This window comes from Hordeum vulgare, chromosome 2H (assembly GCF_904849725.1).
Source record: "Hordeum vulgare subsp. vulgare chromosome 2H, MorexV3_pseudomolecules_assembly, whole genome shotgun sequence".
Lineage (NCBI taxonomy): Eukaryota > Viridiplantae > Streptophyta > Magnoliopsida > Poales > Poaceae > Hordeum > Hordeum vulgare.
The window spans coordinates 226,024,545-226,042,352 of NC_058519.1; the positions used below are offsets into that span (position 1 = coordinate 226,024,545).

Here is a 17,808-nt window from a genome sequence, read left to right on the forward strand (position 1 = left end):
AGGCGAGGCCTCCCGCTCCGGTGACCGCGGCGGCGTGGGGCACCAGTTCACGGCCCCCACTGCCTGCGCCATCTCCGGCGCGGTGCACGACCAGACCCACGACGCGCCAACGGGCTCCGGCGGAAACGCGGCCACCTCCTCCTCCTTCATCGGCTCGAGGATGCCGACGTCACCGACCGCAGAGAGAGCCATGGCGCGGTCCAGGCCCGGCCATTGACGCTCATCATGCGTCGCCATGGAGTCCTCCATGACGCGCTGAATGAGCCAGACCTCCTCCTCCTCCGTCATGCGAGGAGGTGACGGAGACGGCGAAGGCGACGGCGTGGGCGTGAGGCCGCGCACCCGTGTAAGCCTGCGCACCTCCCGTGCCCGCCGCGGCCCCGCGACCGTCCCGGCGAAGTACGAGGCACGACGCACGTCGTGCTCGTCCCAGAGGGTGCTGTCGGCGGCGTACCTCGGGTCGTAGTATAGGTCGTCGGGGAGGAGGCGGCGACGGCGCTCGATCTCCTTGCGGCGCGCACGGCCGCTCGTCGGCACCGGAGGGATGGGAACGCGGTCGGCGAAGAGATGCCACGCGTTGGGGAGGTGGACATCACTCCACGAGACCGGCGTCCTCGTCTCCCACTAGCGCCGGCAGACCTCAACGCTGAGGTACTACCGGTCGCGATGGCCGACGGCGGGCCTGTGAGCGATGAAGAAGGGAGACGCGGCCTGGCGCGGTGGCGATGCGGCCTCCTCCTTGACAGATTCGCGGCGGCGTCCAGACAAGGAGCCAGCCTCGCGGTCGTGGGTGCCCTTGCGGCCGTAGTTCCACAAACCCATGGCTGCGGCGGCCGGCGAGCTCAAGGAGGAGGCTATGGTTTCACGAGGAAACTGTCGGGTTTCGAGGAGGCCGCGGGGGTGACGATGGGAACTGTGGACGACCGGTCCACGACTTCCTCATTTAAGAAGGACGCGACCGTCCCCTGGGCAGATGACAGGCGGGCCCGACCGCCCGTGCGCATTGATGCGGGTGGGTGGGAGGTTGGTGACCGCCTGCCACGCGTCCCCGACGCGGACGAGCGCGCGTTCGTTTGTTGTCCGCCGCGACCCAAATGCCGCACAAGTTTGCGCTCAAAATGGATCGTACCGGACACGAAACAGACAGGATGGGTCCGGGCCGTCTCGCGCTAAACCAACCTATTTGTCCATTTTACCCTAAACGGACGGGCCGGACAGAATGGGGTCGACGGTGGAGTTGGCCTCACATCCTGCATGCGATGCCGATGCCCAAACATTATGCTACGCTATGAGCGGGCAAAACTGCACCACCGAACGAGACATAGTCCAATAACAACAAGAGATACTCGTACGCACATCTCTATCTCCCTCCGTCTCCATCCAAGAGATCTGTGACATCGACACGAACGCCGCGATCGAGGACACACAGCCCCAGTGGCCACACGCCAAAGACACACATATCGCTCAGATTGGTGGGCAGCCCATGTCCTCCTCGCGCGATCACCACGAGATGAAAGTGACAATACCGTTGATCGAACGTTGATGGTCCTAGCAAAAACGTGACATGTCTAACAGGGCTGATTAGCCCCCATTAGCCTAGCCAAAGAGGCCCTTTGACTTTGGTTGGGCACCCTTGGTTCCTGACACCAACCCCTCATCCGTTTCGTCTCATCTCGTTTGTACGCATGCCTAAGACAGTAACTATTGCTTCTCACCGGGGACACATCTTGAGTGTGACGGATACTAACAGCTCGAGAGTCGAGACCATGACACGGGGCTTGTGTTTTCATTTTCAGATGATGATACAACAAGGCCACGAGATGTGGCAGGATACATACTATTCCCTCCGTTCCTAAATATAAGTCTTATAAAAAGTTTCACTAAATGACTACATACGAAGCAAAATGAGTTAATCTATATTCTAAAGTATGTCTATATACATCCGTATATAGTTACTTAGTAAAAATTCTAAAAAGACTTATATTTAGTAACGGATGGAGTACATAGGGAGGTAGATAAATATCGCAGAGGCAATCTGGAGACGGAATGCACACCTCAGGATGAGCACAGGGAGGACTTCTGCTTTGCCAGCAGCTTGTTCAGATTGACCACCAGCTGATGGTTGCTGCACATGTAATCCTGGAATGATCTCCGGAGGCTCCGGAGATTGCCTACATGGTTCCCGTCAGAGCCCCGGTTCAGCAGTGTGGTGAAGAGCTGCTTCCACAGCGCAACGTTCCAGTACCTGTTCAAAAGGACAAAAAAAGGAGGGGTTATCTTATCACTCTGGGGCTGGGCATCACTTGTGTAAGCCAAAATGAAGAGCTCACGACAGCACAACCTTTTAAATGCCAATTTCGGTTGGTACATGTAGCTTCCACCTGTTCCGGGCACCTTACTGATGCTCATCTCTTTCCCGTGCAGCATCATGTGTGCAACCACGCACAGACCAAAAGTGTCGACCTGCAAAACAGGAAACCAAATCGATGTTGCAGACACTTCCTTTCGGTGATGGCTAATAAGGTTGAATAACTTTGAAGGGTACAGACTTGATATGTCCAGCTTCTCTCTTCTTGCATTTCGATACAACTCAACCCTGAGGTATGACAATCCCCAAGGAACTCCGTGCCAGCCGAGAAGAGATTTACATCAATGCCCCGGCCCCAGTCAACGAGACACAGCCCCTGGAATGGACGTTGTTTCATTTCATAAGCAACACAAAAGGGCTAGAAGCCTCCAATACCTCTAAATCAAGATACTTTGAATTCATATGCTAACCTGATTCTGCCCGCTTCTCGTTTCGCTTCTGAAGGTATCGTCTGTCAACTCTTCACTTTATGGGCCACAGGTAAGAGGAAAACTCATGTTAAATTTAAACGACTTGACAAGTGCTACAAACTGAACTAGCAACCTCGGCAAAATAAGTTGAGAAACAGGCAAATGCATGTTTACTTTCTTGATTGAAAGAGCACACGTGAAATGGTCTTGGTGAGCTTTAACACATACTTATTGGATTTTTAATAGTCTTAATACAAGAACCAGCCAGCTTCAGTGATGGTGTTTGATTATGATCTTCTAATAACCAAAACAGAATTCGTAGAATCAAATGTTCAACAACAAGAAAGACAAAATATCAGAACATCAACATCTCAGCAAAAGCATCGAGCCTGAAAATACAGATTCCAAATACACTTTTAAATAATAATAATAATAATAATAAACAGAGTAGGGAATCATCCAAGATCTTTGCACCGACCAAACCCAACATCTGGGGCCAACAAATCGACCTCTTATTCCCTTCACGCTTGCTCTTATGATTAACCATTTCAAATATTTCCAAAGGAAGTTAGAGCAACTCCAACGCGCCGACCCATTTCGTCCGCACGCATCCGTTTGCGCCTCCGCGGACAAGGAGCGGACACCCGCCTCGCCCGCGTTCTCCTTCCCTGACCCGCTAGTCGGCATCACAGTCTCTCCTTCTTATCCTCCCCCAGCCCACCCACCCACTGTCCGCAAGCACACAAACCATAGGGCGGCGACCCCATTTTCCCCCAGCCACCCTAGCTCTCCACGGCAAATCCACCGGCGGGGTGCCTCCTTCGTCCCGGTGCGGGAGGCCTATTGGTGGATCTGCGGCGGTGGTGGGATTTGGCAAAATTTTGCACATCCTGTCGGCGGGATTTGCCGAATCAGGCCGTCGGCGGACTGCGCTTGCCATGGACTGGCCGGGTGCCGGTCCACCAGGTCCGGGCAATCCCTCGGTGTCACATGCAGACGGTCAGTCCGCCTCTAGCAGCTCGGGTCTGACTCGTCGCAGGTTCACCGGCAAGGCGACGGCCGGCCGCCGCCCTGGCTCGGCGTTGGCCCAAAAGCTTGTCGGCTCATCTTTGCCGTTCATACAGTACGACAACTGCTCGCTGCAGGTCGACCGGCGCGTTTCTTGGACGCCGGAACATCTCGGTTGGGCGTTCATGAAGTGCAAAAATGATGGGGTACGATTTTCATTCGGCCATTTGCTCTTTGCTTGATGCAATTTTGGTAGCTTATATTTGCTTAATATTGTGTGTACGATGGATGCAATTTTTGGTATTGGGAAGAAGAATACATCGATCTATTGATCTCATGAGTGCACTTTTATCTAGAATTGAAGGTATAGATGAGACTAAAGAAGAGACCAAAGGGGAAGCAACGTCTAATTCTTTAGCATCGAAGAAGAAAGACGTTGTGCTCAAGAATCCACAGATCAACAACGAAGACATAGAGAAGATCTTAGTCTTAGTCCAACTAGTAAGAGCAGTTAAGGAAGTTGGACATCTTGTAAAATGTCTAATTGTGGTTCTTGTTTTCTTTGGTATTATATTCATAGCGAAGAATTGGTAAAAATTATGTTGCATTTGATATAAAAATAATGTTCAAATCGATTCAAAATGGATGTTGGCCGGCCAAGTGGACGAAAAATGGGTCGGCGCGTTGGGCGCTCGGCCGACCCCAATCTTAAACTGGGCGGACGGCGAGCGGGCGGCCGACCCAAACAGACAAAAGGCGGACAAAAGTGTCGTCCGTTTGGGTCGGCGCGTTGGAGTTGCTCTTATAGTTCTTAGCTGGAATAATGTCTGGCATAGTTCGGGAGACATTTGTAAGCTCGGAACACACATTTACAGAAAAGTCACAACATCACCTAAGGTGTTTTAAAACGATTTGTACAAACTCGCAAAACCTGACTATTAGATGTCTGCAGTCACTTGTGCACACTACAGGTGGTTGATCAGTGCAATCTTTTGTACTGTGACACATTCAAACCGGCTGAGAGAACTCCGTTCTATGAACACGGGATATCATCACCCACAAAAACAAGAAAACAGGATCTGCCCGAAATATATACTATCTCCGTTAAGAAATGCAAGTCGTCCAATTGAAAGGACACCTACATGCCCTAAGTGGATTTGGGTAATTAAAGAGCCAATATGTGTGCTAAGTACATGAGCGGGTCTTGCAGCCCCACAAAGTGAGAAGAAGGTCCTTTGTCGCAACAAAGGCCAAAAGCCTCACACAACCATCCTTGGGTGATAATCCAGGCAGGCGGCCCTTCAGGGTCGCCCAATTGCCAGCTCAGAATATGTGGGGTATACATACATTGGCAGAGCTAGATAGGTACATGGGTGTACAAATGCAAGTCGTCCAATTGAAAGGACACCTACATGCCCTAAGTGGATTTGGGTAATTAAAGAGCCAATATGTGTGCTAAGTACATGAGCGGGTCTTGCAGACCCACAAAGTGAGAAGAAGGTCCTTTGTCGCAACAAAGGCCAAAAGCCTCACACAACCATCCTTGGGTGATAATCCAGGCAGATTCATTATCTCGGCTGTTTCCAGGACTTGAACCCGTGACCTCATGGTCACAAGGCAGCAGCTTTACCACTGCGCCAAGGCTCCCCTTCTTTACACACATTGGATCAAATAAATTAAAAATTATAGTAAAACTGTGATTTTTAAGGAAATATGTACGCTCATTGTCTAGATACTGGCTCAGCCACCGAGCACGTATACCCGAATGTGTAACCGACCTGGAAAATATCCGGAGGTGCACTGTTACTGAGCCAGGCAGTTCAGGTTCAGGGGCTGTAAGTATCCGAATGTTTTGTTGCCAGGATTCTGTGTCAGTGTCATGTCACCAGACAGTTTGAATTTGAACGGTACCTTAGGACCAGAGTAGATTTGAGAGATATTTGAAATTTCACATCTACACAGAGCTAGATTATCGTGTACATCTACCAAGCATTCACCACATCTATTTCTCTTGGAGTTTGCAGACACCTAGGCACCGGGAGTCACCCGGGGGCAACCAACGTGCGGATTCGCCACAAGGACTTTGTGATGGCTGGGGATCGCCTCAAGATGATCCACTAATGGTTGAGCTTAGACACTGTGTCCAAGGCGCAAGGAGAAGGTTAGCTCAAGGGACTTGGTATCCAGGCCTCTCCAACGAAGATGTACAATACCCCCAAGGATTCGTACTCCAGGAACCAAATCCTTGTGTCCAGGTCCTTTGGTTGATTTACTTTACCTTCATATCTTGTTTGTTGTGCTTGCCAAGCTTATCATGCTGTGTTCGTAGAATTGCTAAGTTGATTGCACCATATAGGTTATTCCAATTAGAGAACATTTACATTTCAGCAATAATGTAACAAGGTTGAATTAGGAGCCTTCCTTTGGTTTGTAGGATGGAATGGGATTTTCAAAGGAAAAATTCCTTTGGAGCCCTTTGGTTTGTACGAATGGATCTGTATTCCTATGTAAGATAGGAACCATTCACATTTCAAAGGGAAGAAAACATTAGCCTAGACTCAATGGAAAAATTCCTATCCTATGCATGAAACGCCATCTCTTTCTCTATAGGAATTGAGATGCATGTCATCTCACTAGCTATGATTTTTCTATTCCTATAATATCCCTGTCCTATGAGCCAAAGAAGGCCTTTTCTTAGTTGCCTTTTACCCCTCCCCTCTAGATGACACATTTGATCCTTCCCCAAGGATGCGAGCAGTCAGCTTTTACCAGAAGTCTGAAAAGGTACGTAGTTTGACCGCGCAAAAAAAAATAGGTTGAATTAAGTAACTCCTCTGATGCGGTAAGTTGGTTAGTTACCTTGGATAGCAGACAAGTATATTGTCAGGTTTGAAATCGCCATGGATTATGCCAACACTATGTAGAGTTTCAAGCATATGCAGCATCTCTATAGTGTAATATATGCACAAAACTTCATCCATGTGCTGACCAACAACAAAACGGGAATTCATAGCGTCCTGCAAAAGGTCTGTACTGTAAGCTATCACACTGAGGAACATGGATTAGCTAGAGATATATCTGGGCAACAACAGATACAATCCTGACATATAAAGTAGTTCTTTCGAGCAGGTTTTGAAGGAATTACCAGAAGAGTTCCATATGGCAGGAAATTGCAAACTAGCACACTGACATCAGCAAAGACATGCACTTCATGTGCATAGCCATAGCTTGGTCTCTGGAAACAAAATTATTTGAAATGTGAGCATTGTTATAATTTACCAACTACTAGCGGCATCATGTTCTTAACAGAAATTATTTTTAGAGAGGGATTCTTAGAACAGAGATTATTCACCTGAATATCAGATATCCGCATATCAAGCTGGCGGTACATGTAAAATTCCCAAGGAAATGCAGGCGTTTGAACCTGCAAACAAGCTCTAGGGTTTAAAATCAGAATCAAGTGCAAAAGGTAGGTTTTATTAAAACAACTGAAACATGTTTCACCTTTAAAGCAACTATTTCTTCCGTGTTGCCATCAACACTAGCTTTGTATAATTTAGCAAAAGCACCAATACCAGAAAAACCTTTGATCTGATATTTCCTGCCACCTTGGTGCAACAAAAGGCATCATAATTAAACTCTGTGATATCAGTTACAGGAATCGGTTTCTTGAAATCGCAGAACAGAGAGATATTTCTGTGAGAACATTATGTAGTTATGTTCTGATTGAGACATTAGAGCATTTCTCGTAAAGTAGCCAAACTAGGACACTATTGCAGAGTGTACAACAACATTGTCAAAGGTTGTAATAGAAAATAACTAGAGTTTATACCTAACTCAACGACTTTATTTTTTAAAGCATTCCGTGAGGAAGTTAGGGGCACCTTTCCTGAGTAGATCTTGTTGCTCTTATGATAGCCCTGTCAAGGATTTCAGTGGCACACAAAGATGAGAGCCAAGCAAAACAGTAGTGAACCATACAAAGCAAATTTAACTTACTGTTAACTTCTTGAGGTCACCATTAATTTTCGTTAGCAAATTGCTCATGGTAGAATCTGACCATGGATCAACCACACTGAACTCCCTTTTTTGTATTCTAGATGGTTCGGGCTACAAGTCAAGAACAAACAAAATTTGAACAAGTAACAATTAATTATCCACCAGGATGTTAGGCACTAGGTGACCATATCGATGAAATGATGCTATTTAAAATAATGGACAAAGTGGGAAAATTGCATTAGATGGAATAAGGTGCAGAGTCTACCACAAACGACAGGATAAAACATTTTTCAATTAAGTTTTAGAAATAAAACTCAAGCTAATCATCATTGCTGTAAGTGGAAATAGATGCTATGTATACATACAAGCCAGCATAGAGAAACAAATAAAATAGACGTCAATCTGTCAGTCTCCAAGTTACACTCAACTATGAACTATCAAGTGACAAACAGGCACAATCATACATAAATGGACAAAGTAAATACATGTTGGAAGGAGACAAATCACAAGCACTGGAATGTACAAATCATATTCATGTCCTATCATTTTATAACCAAGTAACCATTCTGTGGGAAAGCAACTGTTTAATCACAAAGAACATATAAGAAACTGCAAAACAAACCCTTCTGTGCTTGTATATAATGTATAGGGTTGACAGAATACAAACAAAGTAAAAGGCTAATTCAAGTAACATTAGGTTTATCCAGAAAGCTAGCTCACTGGTGGCTGGGCCTATAAGCTCGATGGGAAACATTATCAAATAATCCTCAAAGCAGTTTGAGTTATCGTAACAAATAAGCAACCAGACTATTATAAACCCCAAAACTGCACCTAAAGATTTTACTGTTTCAGCTTCCCTCTAGAAGGGAGTTCATATTAAGAGTTAAGTCCAACTATTCAGTATTCAAGAAAAAACTATATTCCACCTTTAGTTTGTATTGCTAGAAATTGGAGCCTGTAAGACACTAAGGTCAGTCCCAATGGCCGTCTCTTATTACCCGTATTTCTATTACTTAGATTATCATCATCCCAATGCATTGTATCTTACATAGGCTAAGTATTTAATATAGTAGCTCCCACTTTTATTAAGATTACACGAGTCTAATTGGAGGATGAATATGAGATTAAATTATCTATGTATTGGATTGTGTGTAGACATAGTATATAAGATAAAGATGGCTTCTTCCTCTCTCTCTCAATAATTCTGCGCCACATAGACAAAAATCTGATCTGGAGGGCTAAGAGACGGTACGGCAGTACCAAGGTGGAGCACTGAGAGAGACCAAAGCTTAAGCTATGCTGAACAAGACTTCTATAATTACACCACACCTTCAGAAAAGCATAGCATATCGATATATGGAAAGTAGCTAAATCCACATAAGGAAAAAGTTAGTGTATCCCAATTATCTCTCTTATGTAGTAGACGTTTATATGAACTCTACACTGAGAAGAACTCGATAAAGTTCATCATTGTAGAAAGCTATTTCAAATTCAGTTAATTATCATAGATATGGGACGTAAAGCATGAACATGAATGATTATGCAATTGTAATCATTTCTAGGTGGAACCCATATTTTCCAACATGGGTTTGCTGAACAGCAATGAGATAAATCTGTCAGCCTAGTCATCATCATATCTCAAATAAAACATGGGGCAAATATCAATCCAGTTCCTTGCTTGTTCCCGCACCTACGGTCTCAAAAAAAAGTTGTATATCTCAAATACTACTGAATACAACATGACAATTAGATAGGAAACCCGTGAATATTTGACAGCAATACAAAAATCAGAAAGTGCAACGCTGAATATATACATGATAGCAATATTTTGACTCGGTCATGTGGCTTTCATACCTGTGCATCCTCATCAGGTTCTTCTACAATACTCTCCAATTGTCTTAAGAAGTCGATATGCATCTTCTTCAAATGATCAAGGGGCTCAGCTTTTCTGGTTAAACCACAGACAATAATTTGCCATCACATCAATACGACACGACAACCATCATTTCATAGCTGAATATTATCGACTCTAACCTGGAAATACCAATCCCATAGACCTTATCAGCCTCGAGCACTCTCCCCTGAGCAAACAGAAACAGTGCATATGATTCATAGAGCAGTGCATCCTCTAAGAACATTCTTTTCTCCTCCAAATGTGTATACACCTTGTCAAAATCAGAAATTGCATCCCCCTAAAATAGCAAAATCGCAGGAAATTAAGGAGTGAGGAGAAAAAAAACAGAAAGATAATGTCAGCATTGGCATTTTAAAAGCAATGAAGTTACATAGAGGATCCAGATCTTGAGGAGCTGGGGGTCAGTGGAGTACTGATAATCATCCCCATACTTATCAATGCATTCTGTCACATAAATCTTGAGCTGTTCAAGTGCTGCATGATAACATTCTGGGTTTTCCCTGAGCTCATCAATGGTCTCCTTGATAGACCTGAATATGAACACAGAATTGGACATAAGAAAATATCAAACAGATGGTAGCTCATAGAGGCGTGCACAGACAGGACGTCACCAGATAAAACACACCCATTTATATGCGAACGTTTGAGACTGAACTATCAATTAGACATATGCACATCAGTTACATGAATACCAAGTTGTATGTTGAGACCTGAGCAACGGGATGGCTCCGCTCCGCTCGCTCCCTGCTCCCTGCTCCGCCTCCACCTCCTACCTAGCTCCCCCGCCTCGCCCGCCGGCAAGCCGCCCCACTCCCCTCCTCCCTCCAGCCCTGCGCCATGGGTGCCGCCACTGTTGACCCTGCCGACAGTCAAACGACCCTCTCCGGCGAGCGCGTTTCCTACGGGGAGCGCTGGAGCAGCTCGGAGAGCGAGTCTTCGACGCGGTCGTACCGAGACGTCGCATGCACGCCGCCGCCCACCGCAGCTCTGCCGGCCGCTGCCGTCCCAGGGAGCGTCGCGCCTGCCGCTCGCCGGGCCGTCAAGGACCGCCTCGGCCCCCGCTCGGAGGTGCACCGTGTGTCGGGCGGGCCCGTGCTCGATGCCGATGGCTTCCAGCAGCCCCGTCGCAGGCACCGTCGCCGTCGCCCGCGTCCGGACAACCTCCCCAGCCCTTCGTTCCCCCCGCGTCGTCGCAGCCCGTCCCCGGAGGAGGTCGCTGGGCTCTGCTTTCGATGCCTCGACCACCGGCATCGGGTGCGGGACTGCCCCAACGACATTCGGTGCCGACGCTGCCTCGCCTCCGGTCACGCCTCCCGCGCCTGCGGTGGCCGACGCTCCGTCGATGCGTCGCCGCAGCCCCCACGCGTGGACGTGGCCGTGCAGCCACGCCCCCCTCGTGGCGCCGCCGCCAGGGCCTCCTCCCCCGCCGCGCGTCGTCGGGTGGCTCCCCCGCCACCTCCTCCGGCTTCGGCCAGACAGCCGCCCCTGGATGGCCATGCGCGCGTCATCATGGCGCAGACGGTGGAGATGGACGAGGCCGAGCTGGTCCTCGCCCGAGCGATGGTGGCCTCCATCACGGGCAACCGACCGCGGGTTTCCACGGACGAGGTGGCCGAGCTGCTTCTCAGCTCGCTGGAGCTCGCCGAGCGCGACCTCACCGTGCATGTGCACCACCCCGAAGACTTCCTCATCATCTTCTTCTCCCTGGCAACCATGCGTCTGTTAGGAAAGCAACTTATCTATATTGAAGGCCCAAGGGGCATATAGATATTACACATGACTTGAGGTGCAAGGAAAGTAAACATAGACTAATAAGGACTCCTAGACTAATACTAATAGACTAATAAGGACTCCTAGACTAATACTAATACTTCCTAACACCCCTCCTCAAATGCAAAGCGTATGCAATAGCATTGCATTTGAAGAAGTGTAATACTAAAAAAAATGATAATCCAAATCCGCGTCTTGAGAGTGTCGTCGTAGCATGAAGAGTCTTCAAAACTTGTCGAGTCGCCGAAGGAGATAACAAAGAGATGGCACATCAGAGGTAGACACCGCATCACTTGAAGATACAAGATAAGTATCAAGAGAAGATGGGTTGTCAAAAGAAGATGGCACATCAAGAGGAAGACACCGAAGAGATGGCACATCAGAGGAAGACACCGCATCACTTGAAGATACAACGTAAGTATCAAGAGAAGATGGGTTGTCAAAAGAAGATGGCACATCAAGAGAATAAAGCATTGTGCAGAAAATCATAGTCCACGACAACCGTCGGCGAAAGAAGCTCGGCGGATAAGGCACGATGGACGTAGATCGACAATGCAAAAGAAGTCCAGAAAATCCTATAGAAAACAACAAGGGCAAATAGGCCACAAAAGTTGCATAGAAAGGATCAGGACCAAAGAAAAGGCTGACGGACAAAGGTATGGTGGACTCGCATGGCATGAGAAAACACAAAATATCAACGGATTTGGTGGACGCAGCGGAAAACAAAGAAAACTAGAAAACACACACTAGATTAGGGATGATGGCAGCGGAAGAGAAAAAATAATATCATGGCGGCGAAGGCCAATTCCAACCAGAGTGTTCGTGAGACGGTCCTGACTGTGTAGAAGGTGGTTGCTCAGTGCGGGAAGCCTGAGTCACCATACCAGCAGTACCCGTCGAGGAAGAACCTGAAGCAGCGAGCAGACGCTTAAGTATCAGAATATACTGCTCAGTCAAAGCGATGGTTGAAGCTGTCGAGGTAGATGACGAAGTCTCTGTAGATGATGATTGCGCCTGGCGCAAGTGTTTCTTCTTCGTGTAGCAGTGGGACTCGATATGACCATCATTGTTGCAGTAGCCACAATGTGGACGGGGGCGACCTGAGCCTCCAGAAGGAGTGGGCAAGAGCGGCGGAGCACTCAAGTGAGAAGGGGTCGATGCAGCAGGTGGCGTAGAAGTAGCCCGAGCAGCAAGCACCGAGGGAACCTCCAGCAAACCAGCACCACGTAAGCGAGTCTCCTCAGCACGAATCTCAGAAAGCGCCTCCATGAGAGAAATACGGCCACGAGCAAACAACTGAGCACGCCGGGGCTCAAACTCCTTACGGAGCCGAGACAGGAACTCGTAGACGCGATGAAACTCCAAGTTGGTCTGGACAGCCTGGCAACAGGAGCAAGTACGACAACCAGCGGTGCGGAGAGAATCGAGCTGGCGCCAGATAGCAGAACTCTGTGCATAGAAGTCATCAACAGTAGAGTCACCCTGCTGAAGAGCATGCTCCTGACAAACCACGGAGAGGTATAAGGCATCACCAGAGGGCGCATAGCGCTGACGAAGGCGAGTCCACATCTCAAAGGCAGTAGGAAGGCCCAAAAACTCAGAGGCAAACTGAGGCAGAACACTAGCAGTGAGAACAACTACAGCACGAGCATCATCATCAAGCCACTGGGTGTAAGCGGACAGAGCACCGTGATACACCTGAAGAGCCTCCTCATAAGCCAAGACCTTCTCATCATAAGCACTCACAGGGGCCTCATCATCAAGCTTAGCCGCATCCTTTGTGGCCTGAGGAGCATCCGCAGGAAGAGCCGGTGGGGTCGGCGGAGTAGGAGCCATGGTAGGAACCGGACGTGGCGGACAACAGACCTCGCCAAAGAGAACTCCCCAGAGACGGATGCCACGCATGTGAATGCGCATGAAGCCAGTGAACTCGGTGAAGTTAGTACCATCGAAGATCACCGAACAGCGAGGGACAGCAACATAGCCGGATGCAGTAGACATTGTTTTTTTTTTGTTTTTTTAGGGAAGGAAATTAGTCAACGGGATGGGAAACCACGTCGAAAGCATAGAGAACGAGCCGATCGTTCTCGAGGGCAGAAACCACGTCGGTTGGGGTGGGAACCGCGAGATCCTGGTCCGCGAGATGGTGGAGGGATCCTGGTCCAGGTAGGTCGAGCGATCCTGTAGGTTCCGCGAGATCCTGGTCAGCGAGCTCCTTGTCCAGGTAGGTGGAGAGATCCTGGTCCAGGTTGGTGGAGCGATCCCGTACAGCACGGCGGTAGGTGGAGCGATCCCTGTAGACAGCAGTCGGGGAAGCTGATCCCTTGATACAGCACGGCCCCTGTCCCGCGGTGCGTAGCGCCGGGGCAGATTGAGGCGACCGGGGCGGGCGGGAACGGCAGGAACCAGGCGCGAGCGACTGGATCGGCGGGCGACTGGATCGGGGCGTGCCTGGAACGGCAGGGACTCGCGCGAGTGACGAAATCCAGCGAGACCGAGGCAGCCACGGGAGAAGAACCTGCGTCGGCTAGAAGATTGGATCGGGAAGAGCACGAGTTGCGCGTGCGAAAAAGAACCTAAGCTCTAATACCATGTTAGGAAAGCAACTTATCTATATTGAAGGCCCAAGGGGCATATGTATATTACACATGACTTGAGGTGCAAGAAAAGTAAACACAGACTAATAAGGACTCCTAGACTAATACTAATAGACTAATAAGGACTCCTAGACTAATACTAATACTTCCTAACAGCGTCGGCTCAATGGCGAGCACTTCATCAGCTCGTCTCGCTTCGCGCTCTCGCTGCGGCCCTGGTGCAAGCTGGCTCACGTCGGCGCCGACGAGCTCGGGTACCGCGTGGAGCTGGAGCTCCGGGGCATCCCAGCCCACGCATGGCACCTCTCCCAGCCGAGCATGTGCTGGGCGAGGGCTGCTGGATTGAAAGGTTGCACCCCCGCACGCGCTCACGCGTCGACCTGGCCATCTTCTGCCTCTCCGGCCGTGCGCACGACCCCGCTGAGATCAGGCGCGCGGCGATCCTGGAAATCGTCAAGCAGCTGCCCTCCCGCGTGCCCTCGGAGGCGCCCACCATCAGGACCCTGTCATTCCCCATCTCCATCGCACTCACCATGGCAGAGTTGATCAGGGCTGCTCCGGCCGGCCCTCAGGACACCGGAGGCCCCGATGGAGATGATGCCTGCTCGGGCGGGAGGCATGGCCAGGGCCATGGCCCGAGTCCCGCTCCGGGGCGCGCGCGTCGCCGGCCGCCGCGGCCGCAAGCGCCGGCGTACTGAGGAGGCCCCGCCTGGCCGGGCTGACGGCATGGCCATCGACGCGCCGGCCTGGCACGCTGATCGCCGCCCCGGTCGTGCTGACGGAACCGCCACGACGGTATTCTGGCCATGCCCGACGGCGCCGCCGAAGGCTGTGCGTCCCGCAAGGCTGGGCATGCTGACCTGGCCAGGTCAGCAGGGCCCCGCAGGCCTTCGTCAGCGCGTCGAAAAAGGAAAGAAGGGGCGCGGCAAAGACCTGCCAAAGGTGGCTTCGGCGCTGGCCCCAGCGCACCAGCCTGCCCAATCCACGGACGGTGACAGGGCGGTTGCTATCTCGGGGACAGCTGGCGGACTGCGGTTGGCTGACGATGGCCACGAACCCCCTGGCGATTCAAATCCGCGTGCTTTCCTCGCGCCCGAGGTGGATGCGATCGGGACCGCACCTGCGACGGCTGACCCATCCTCTTGTCGGGATCTCCACCTCCTCATCCAGGTCCCCGACTCGCAGCCTGTGGCCCCCGCCTCGCCAGCCATGTCTGCCGCTCGGTCGGGGCAAAGCGACGCCTCGCTCACGCCTGTCGCGCGTGATCTGCCATGCAGCCTAGACCGGTCATCGTGGCCCACGCACGCGATGCCGAGGAACGGGCGGGAAGCGGGCAGGAAGCGGGCAGGAAGCGCGGGCAGGAGGCGCGCTAAACCGGCATTTTACCGCGCGCGGGACAGAATTGCGCGCTCCAGCGGTGGCGGGAAAACCGCGCGCGCGGGAACCGCTAGCGTGCGCGCGAAAAGGCGGCAGCCCGCGCGCCATTTTTGCGGCGCCCCGTCCCGCGCGCCCATAAAAAGCAGCGCGCTGCCCTGCCTCTCGCGCCGCGTTCTCTCTCCCTCTGCCTCTCGCGCCGCGCTCTCTCTGCCTCTCGCGCCGCCGCCGCCGCCAGCGCGCCACCATGCCGCCGCGCCGCCGTTCTGCGTCGGGCTACCGCGGCGTCCGCCAGCGCCCCAACGGCGGGTTCTACGCCGAGATACGCTCCGGCGATCTCCGGCTGAGCCTCGGCACCTACGACACGGCGCACGAGGCCGCCCACGCGTTCGACGCGGCGGCGTGGCGCCTAGGCAGGCCACGCCTCCAGATGAATTTCCCGGACGTCCGCACGCTCCAGCAGGCGTTAGACCTGGCCCCGCCGCCTCGTCTAAACTCCGCACAAGACCGTGTGGAGCACACTGCGCTGCAGCGCCGTCTCCTCGTCGCCCAGGAGGACGAGCGGGTGATGGCGGAGTGGCGCCGACGCCACCCGGAGGACGTCGCCTACGAGCAGGAATATTGGGAACGACGCCGCGAGGAGCGCTTGGACAGGCGTCGTCGGAAGGCATTGGCGTGTGCGCAGGCCGACCTCATCAATGCAGGCGGAAGGTCCTTCTTCACTGAAGAAGATGAGCGTTGGTTTGTCATCTGGCTGTCAACCTCTGACGACACCAACGACGATGATGATGGTGCAGATGACTGGAGCGACTACGAGTTTTTTTGTTTTCGAACTATCTAGCACCGAACTATCTATCTATGTTTTCAAACTACCTATCTAGTTGCAATATATGTAAAATAACTTTATATCCTTTTTATTATAATGGAATCTACTTTGTGCGCGCGCTGCATTTTTGGGCACTGATGGAGCGGCGCGCGCGCTGCATTATAGCGTGGCTGTTGGAGCCAGCGCCTATCCCTGCGCTAAACCAGCCGGCGCGCGCGCTGTAAATACATTTTTTGGGCGCGGCGCGAAGCGCGGCTGTTGGAGATGCTCTAAGCAATGCATACACAAACCGAGGCGAAACCTCAGATACACACACGCACACAGCTGAGGCAGAATCGCGCGAAGATCAGAAGATGTAAGCAGGCAGGTCTAGGCAGAAGTAAATTTGCAGAGTAGAGAGGTAGATCTGGAGGGCGCTACCAGAGGTACGGGAGGATGGGGTCGGACGGCGGAGACGCCTCCAACGAAACCCTAGGAGTTGATCTCTGGAGTGGACTGAAGGGGGCTGCCCCCGCGGACGGCGTGCGCTCGATCAGAACCATCCCCGGCGGCGGAGCTGGATGGGGAATGAATGGGGAGAGCGAGAGCGAGGAGCGGCGGAGCTGAATGGGGAATGAATGGGGAGAGCGAGAGCGAGGAGCGGCGGAGAATGGCGGAAGCTTTTGTTTGAGTTGATTTTGAGAGAGCGCAACCTTTTTTTGTTTGAGTCTTCGAGACAGCGCAACTGAAAGCACGCGAGGACGAGGCTCGCTGCTGGGCCGAAATGGGCACACGTGGGCCGAACCCATTCTTGCACGCTTTGATGAACGACCATGATTTCGTGGTACCGTTGTTCCTTTCTTCCAGCGTCGAAGGTCATCGCCCATCAGTACCCACACGTGTGTTTGGATGTGCGCATCTTAGCGAGACAGAGAGAGAAGAGGAGGAGCTGGAGCTGGAGCTGCATATTAAAATGTTGATAACAGATTCTACGCTTGTGCGTGGCTTTAGAAAAATGTTGGTTCTCAACTGATTCTCGGCAAACAGTATGACTTGTATGTTTTTATCTTTTCTTGTTTTAACTTGTCATTACACTTCATATATGTATTAAAAAAAATCATACTAGTAGAAAAGAGGGCTTTGTTTCAGGGCCTGCAATCCCATTAGTCCCGGTTCACCCATGAACCGGGACCTATGGTGTCGTTGCTCCCGATTCGTGAGGCCAGGGCGTCAGCCGGGCATTGTGGGCCATTGGTCCCGGTTCGTGTCAACCCTTTGGTCCTGGTTTCAGACATGAACCGGGACCAATAGGCCGGAACCGTTTGTATCCCCCTTTAGTCCCGGTTGGTGGATCAAACCGGGACCAGGTGGACCGTTCGTATCCCCCTTTAGTCACGGTTAGTAGATCAAATCGGGACTAAGTGGTGGTGGCAACCGTTCGTATCACCCTTTAGTCCCGGTTGGTGGCTCAACCCGGGACTAAAGGCCCAAACGGTTTGCCTCCCGCGTCATTTCCAGCGACGAAAAGCACAACCGAAGCAGAGTCTCTCGCCATTCTCTGT

The 17,808-nt window shown here is 51.1% G+C and overlaps 1 protein-coding gene across 3 annotated transcripts in view; it reads right to left on the reverse strand.

Moving 5' to 3' along the window:
* LOC123425940 (mitotic checkpoint serine/threonine-protein kinase BUB1) overlaps positions 1-17,057 on the reverse strand; it is a 31,175-nt gene extending 14,118 nt beyond the window's left edge. For all 3 annotated transcript variants that reach the window (XM_045109704.1, XM_045109703.1, XM_045109705.1), the window contains exons 1-14: positions 16,688-17,057; positions 10,071-10,230; positions 9,820-9,977; positions 9,640-9,733; positions 7,786-7,896; positions 7,619-7,706; positions 7,291-7,394; positions 7,139-7,210; positions 6,932-7,021; positions 6,646-6,803; positions 2,779-2,833; positions 2,550-2,684; positions 2,342-2,463; positions 2,055-2,245 (exon numbers count right to left, since the gene is read on the reverse strand). In XM_045109704.1, coding sequence (XP_044965639.1) covers positions 2,056-2,245; positions 2,342-2,463; positions 2,550-2,684; positions 2,779-2,833; positions 6,646-6,803; positions 6,932-7,021; positions 7,139-7,210; positions 7,291-7,394; positions 7,619-7,706; positions 7,786-7,896; positions 9,640-9,733; positions 9,820-9,977; positions 10,071-10,230; positions 16,688-17,055 — 1,905 coding nt within the window. In that variant the 5' untranslated portion in view covers positions 17,056-17,057 and the 3' untranslated portion in view covers position 2,055. The remainder of the gene's footprint in view (positions 1-2,054; positions 2,246-2,341; positions 2,464-2,549; positions 2,685-2,778; positions 2,834-6,645; positions 6,804-6,931; positions 7,022-7,138; positions 7,211-7,290; positions 7,395-7,618; positions 7,707-7,785; positions 7,897-9,639; positions 9,734-9,819; positions 9,978-10,070; positions 10,231-16,687) is intronic.
* Positions 17,058-17,808: the final 751 nt, after the last annotated feature.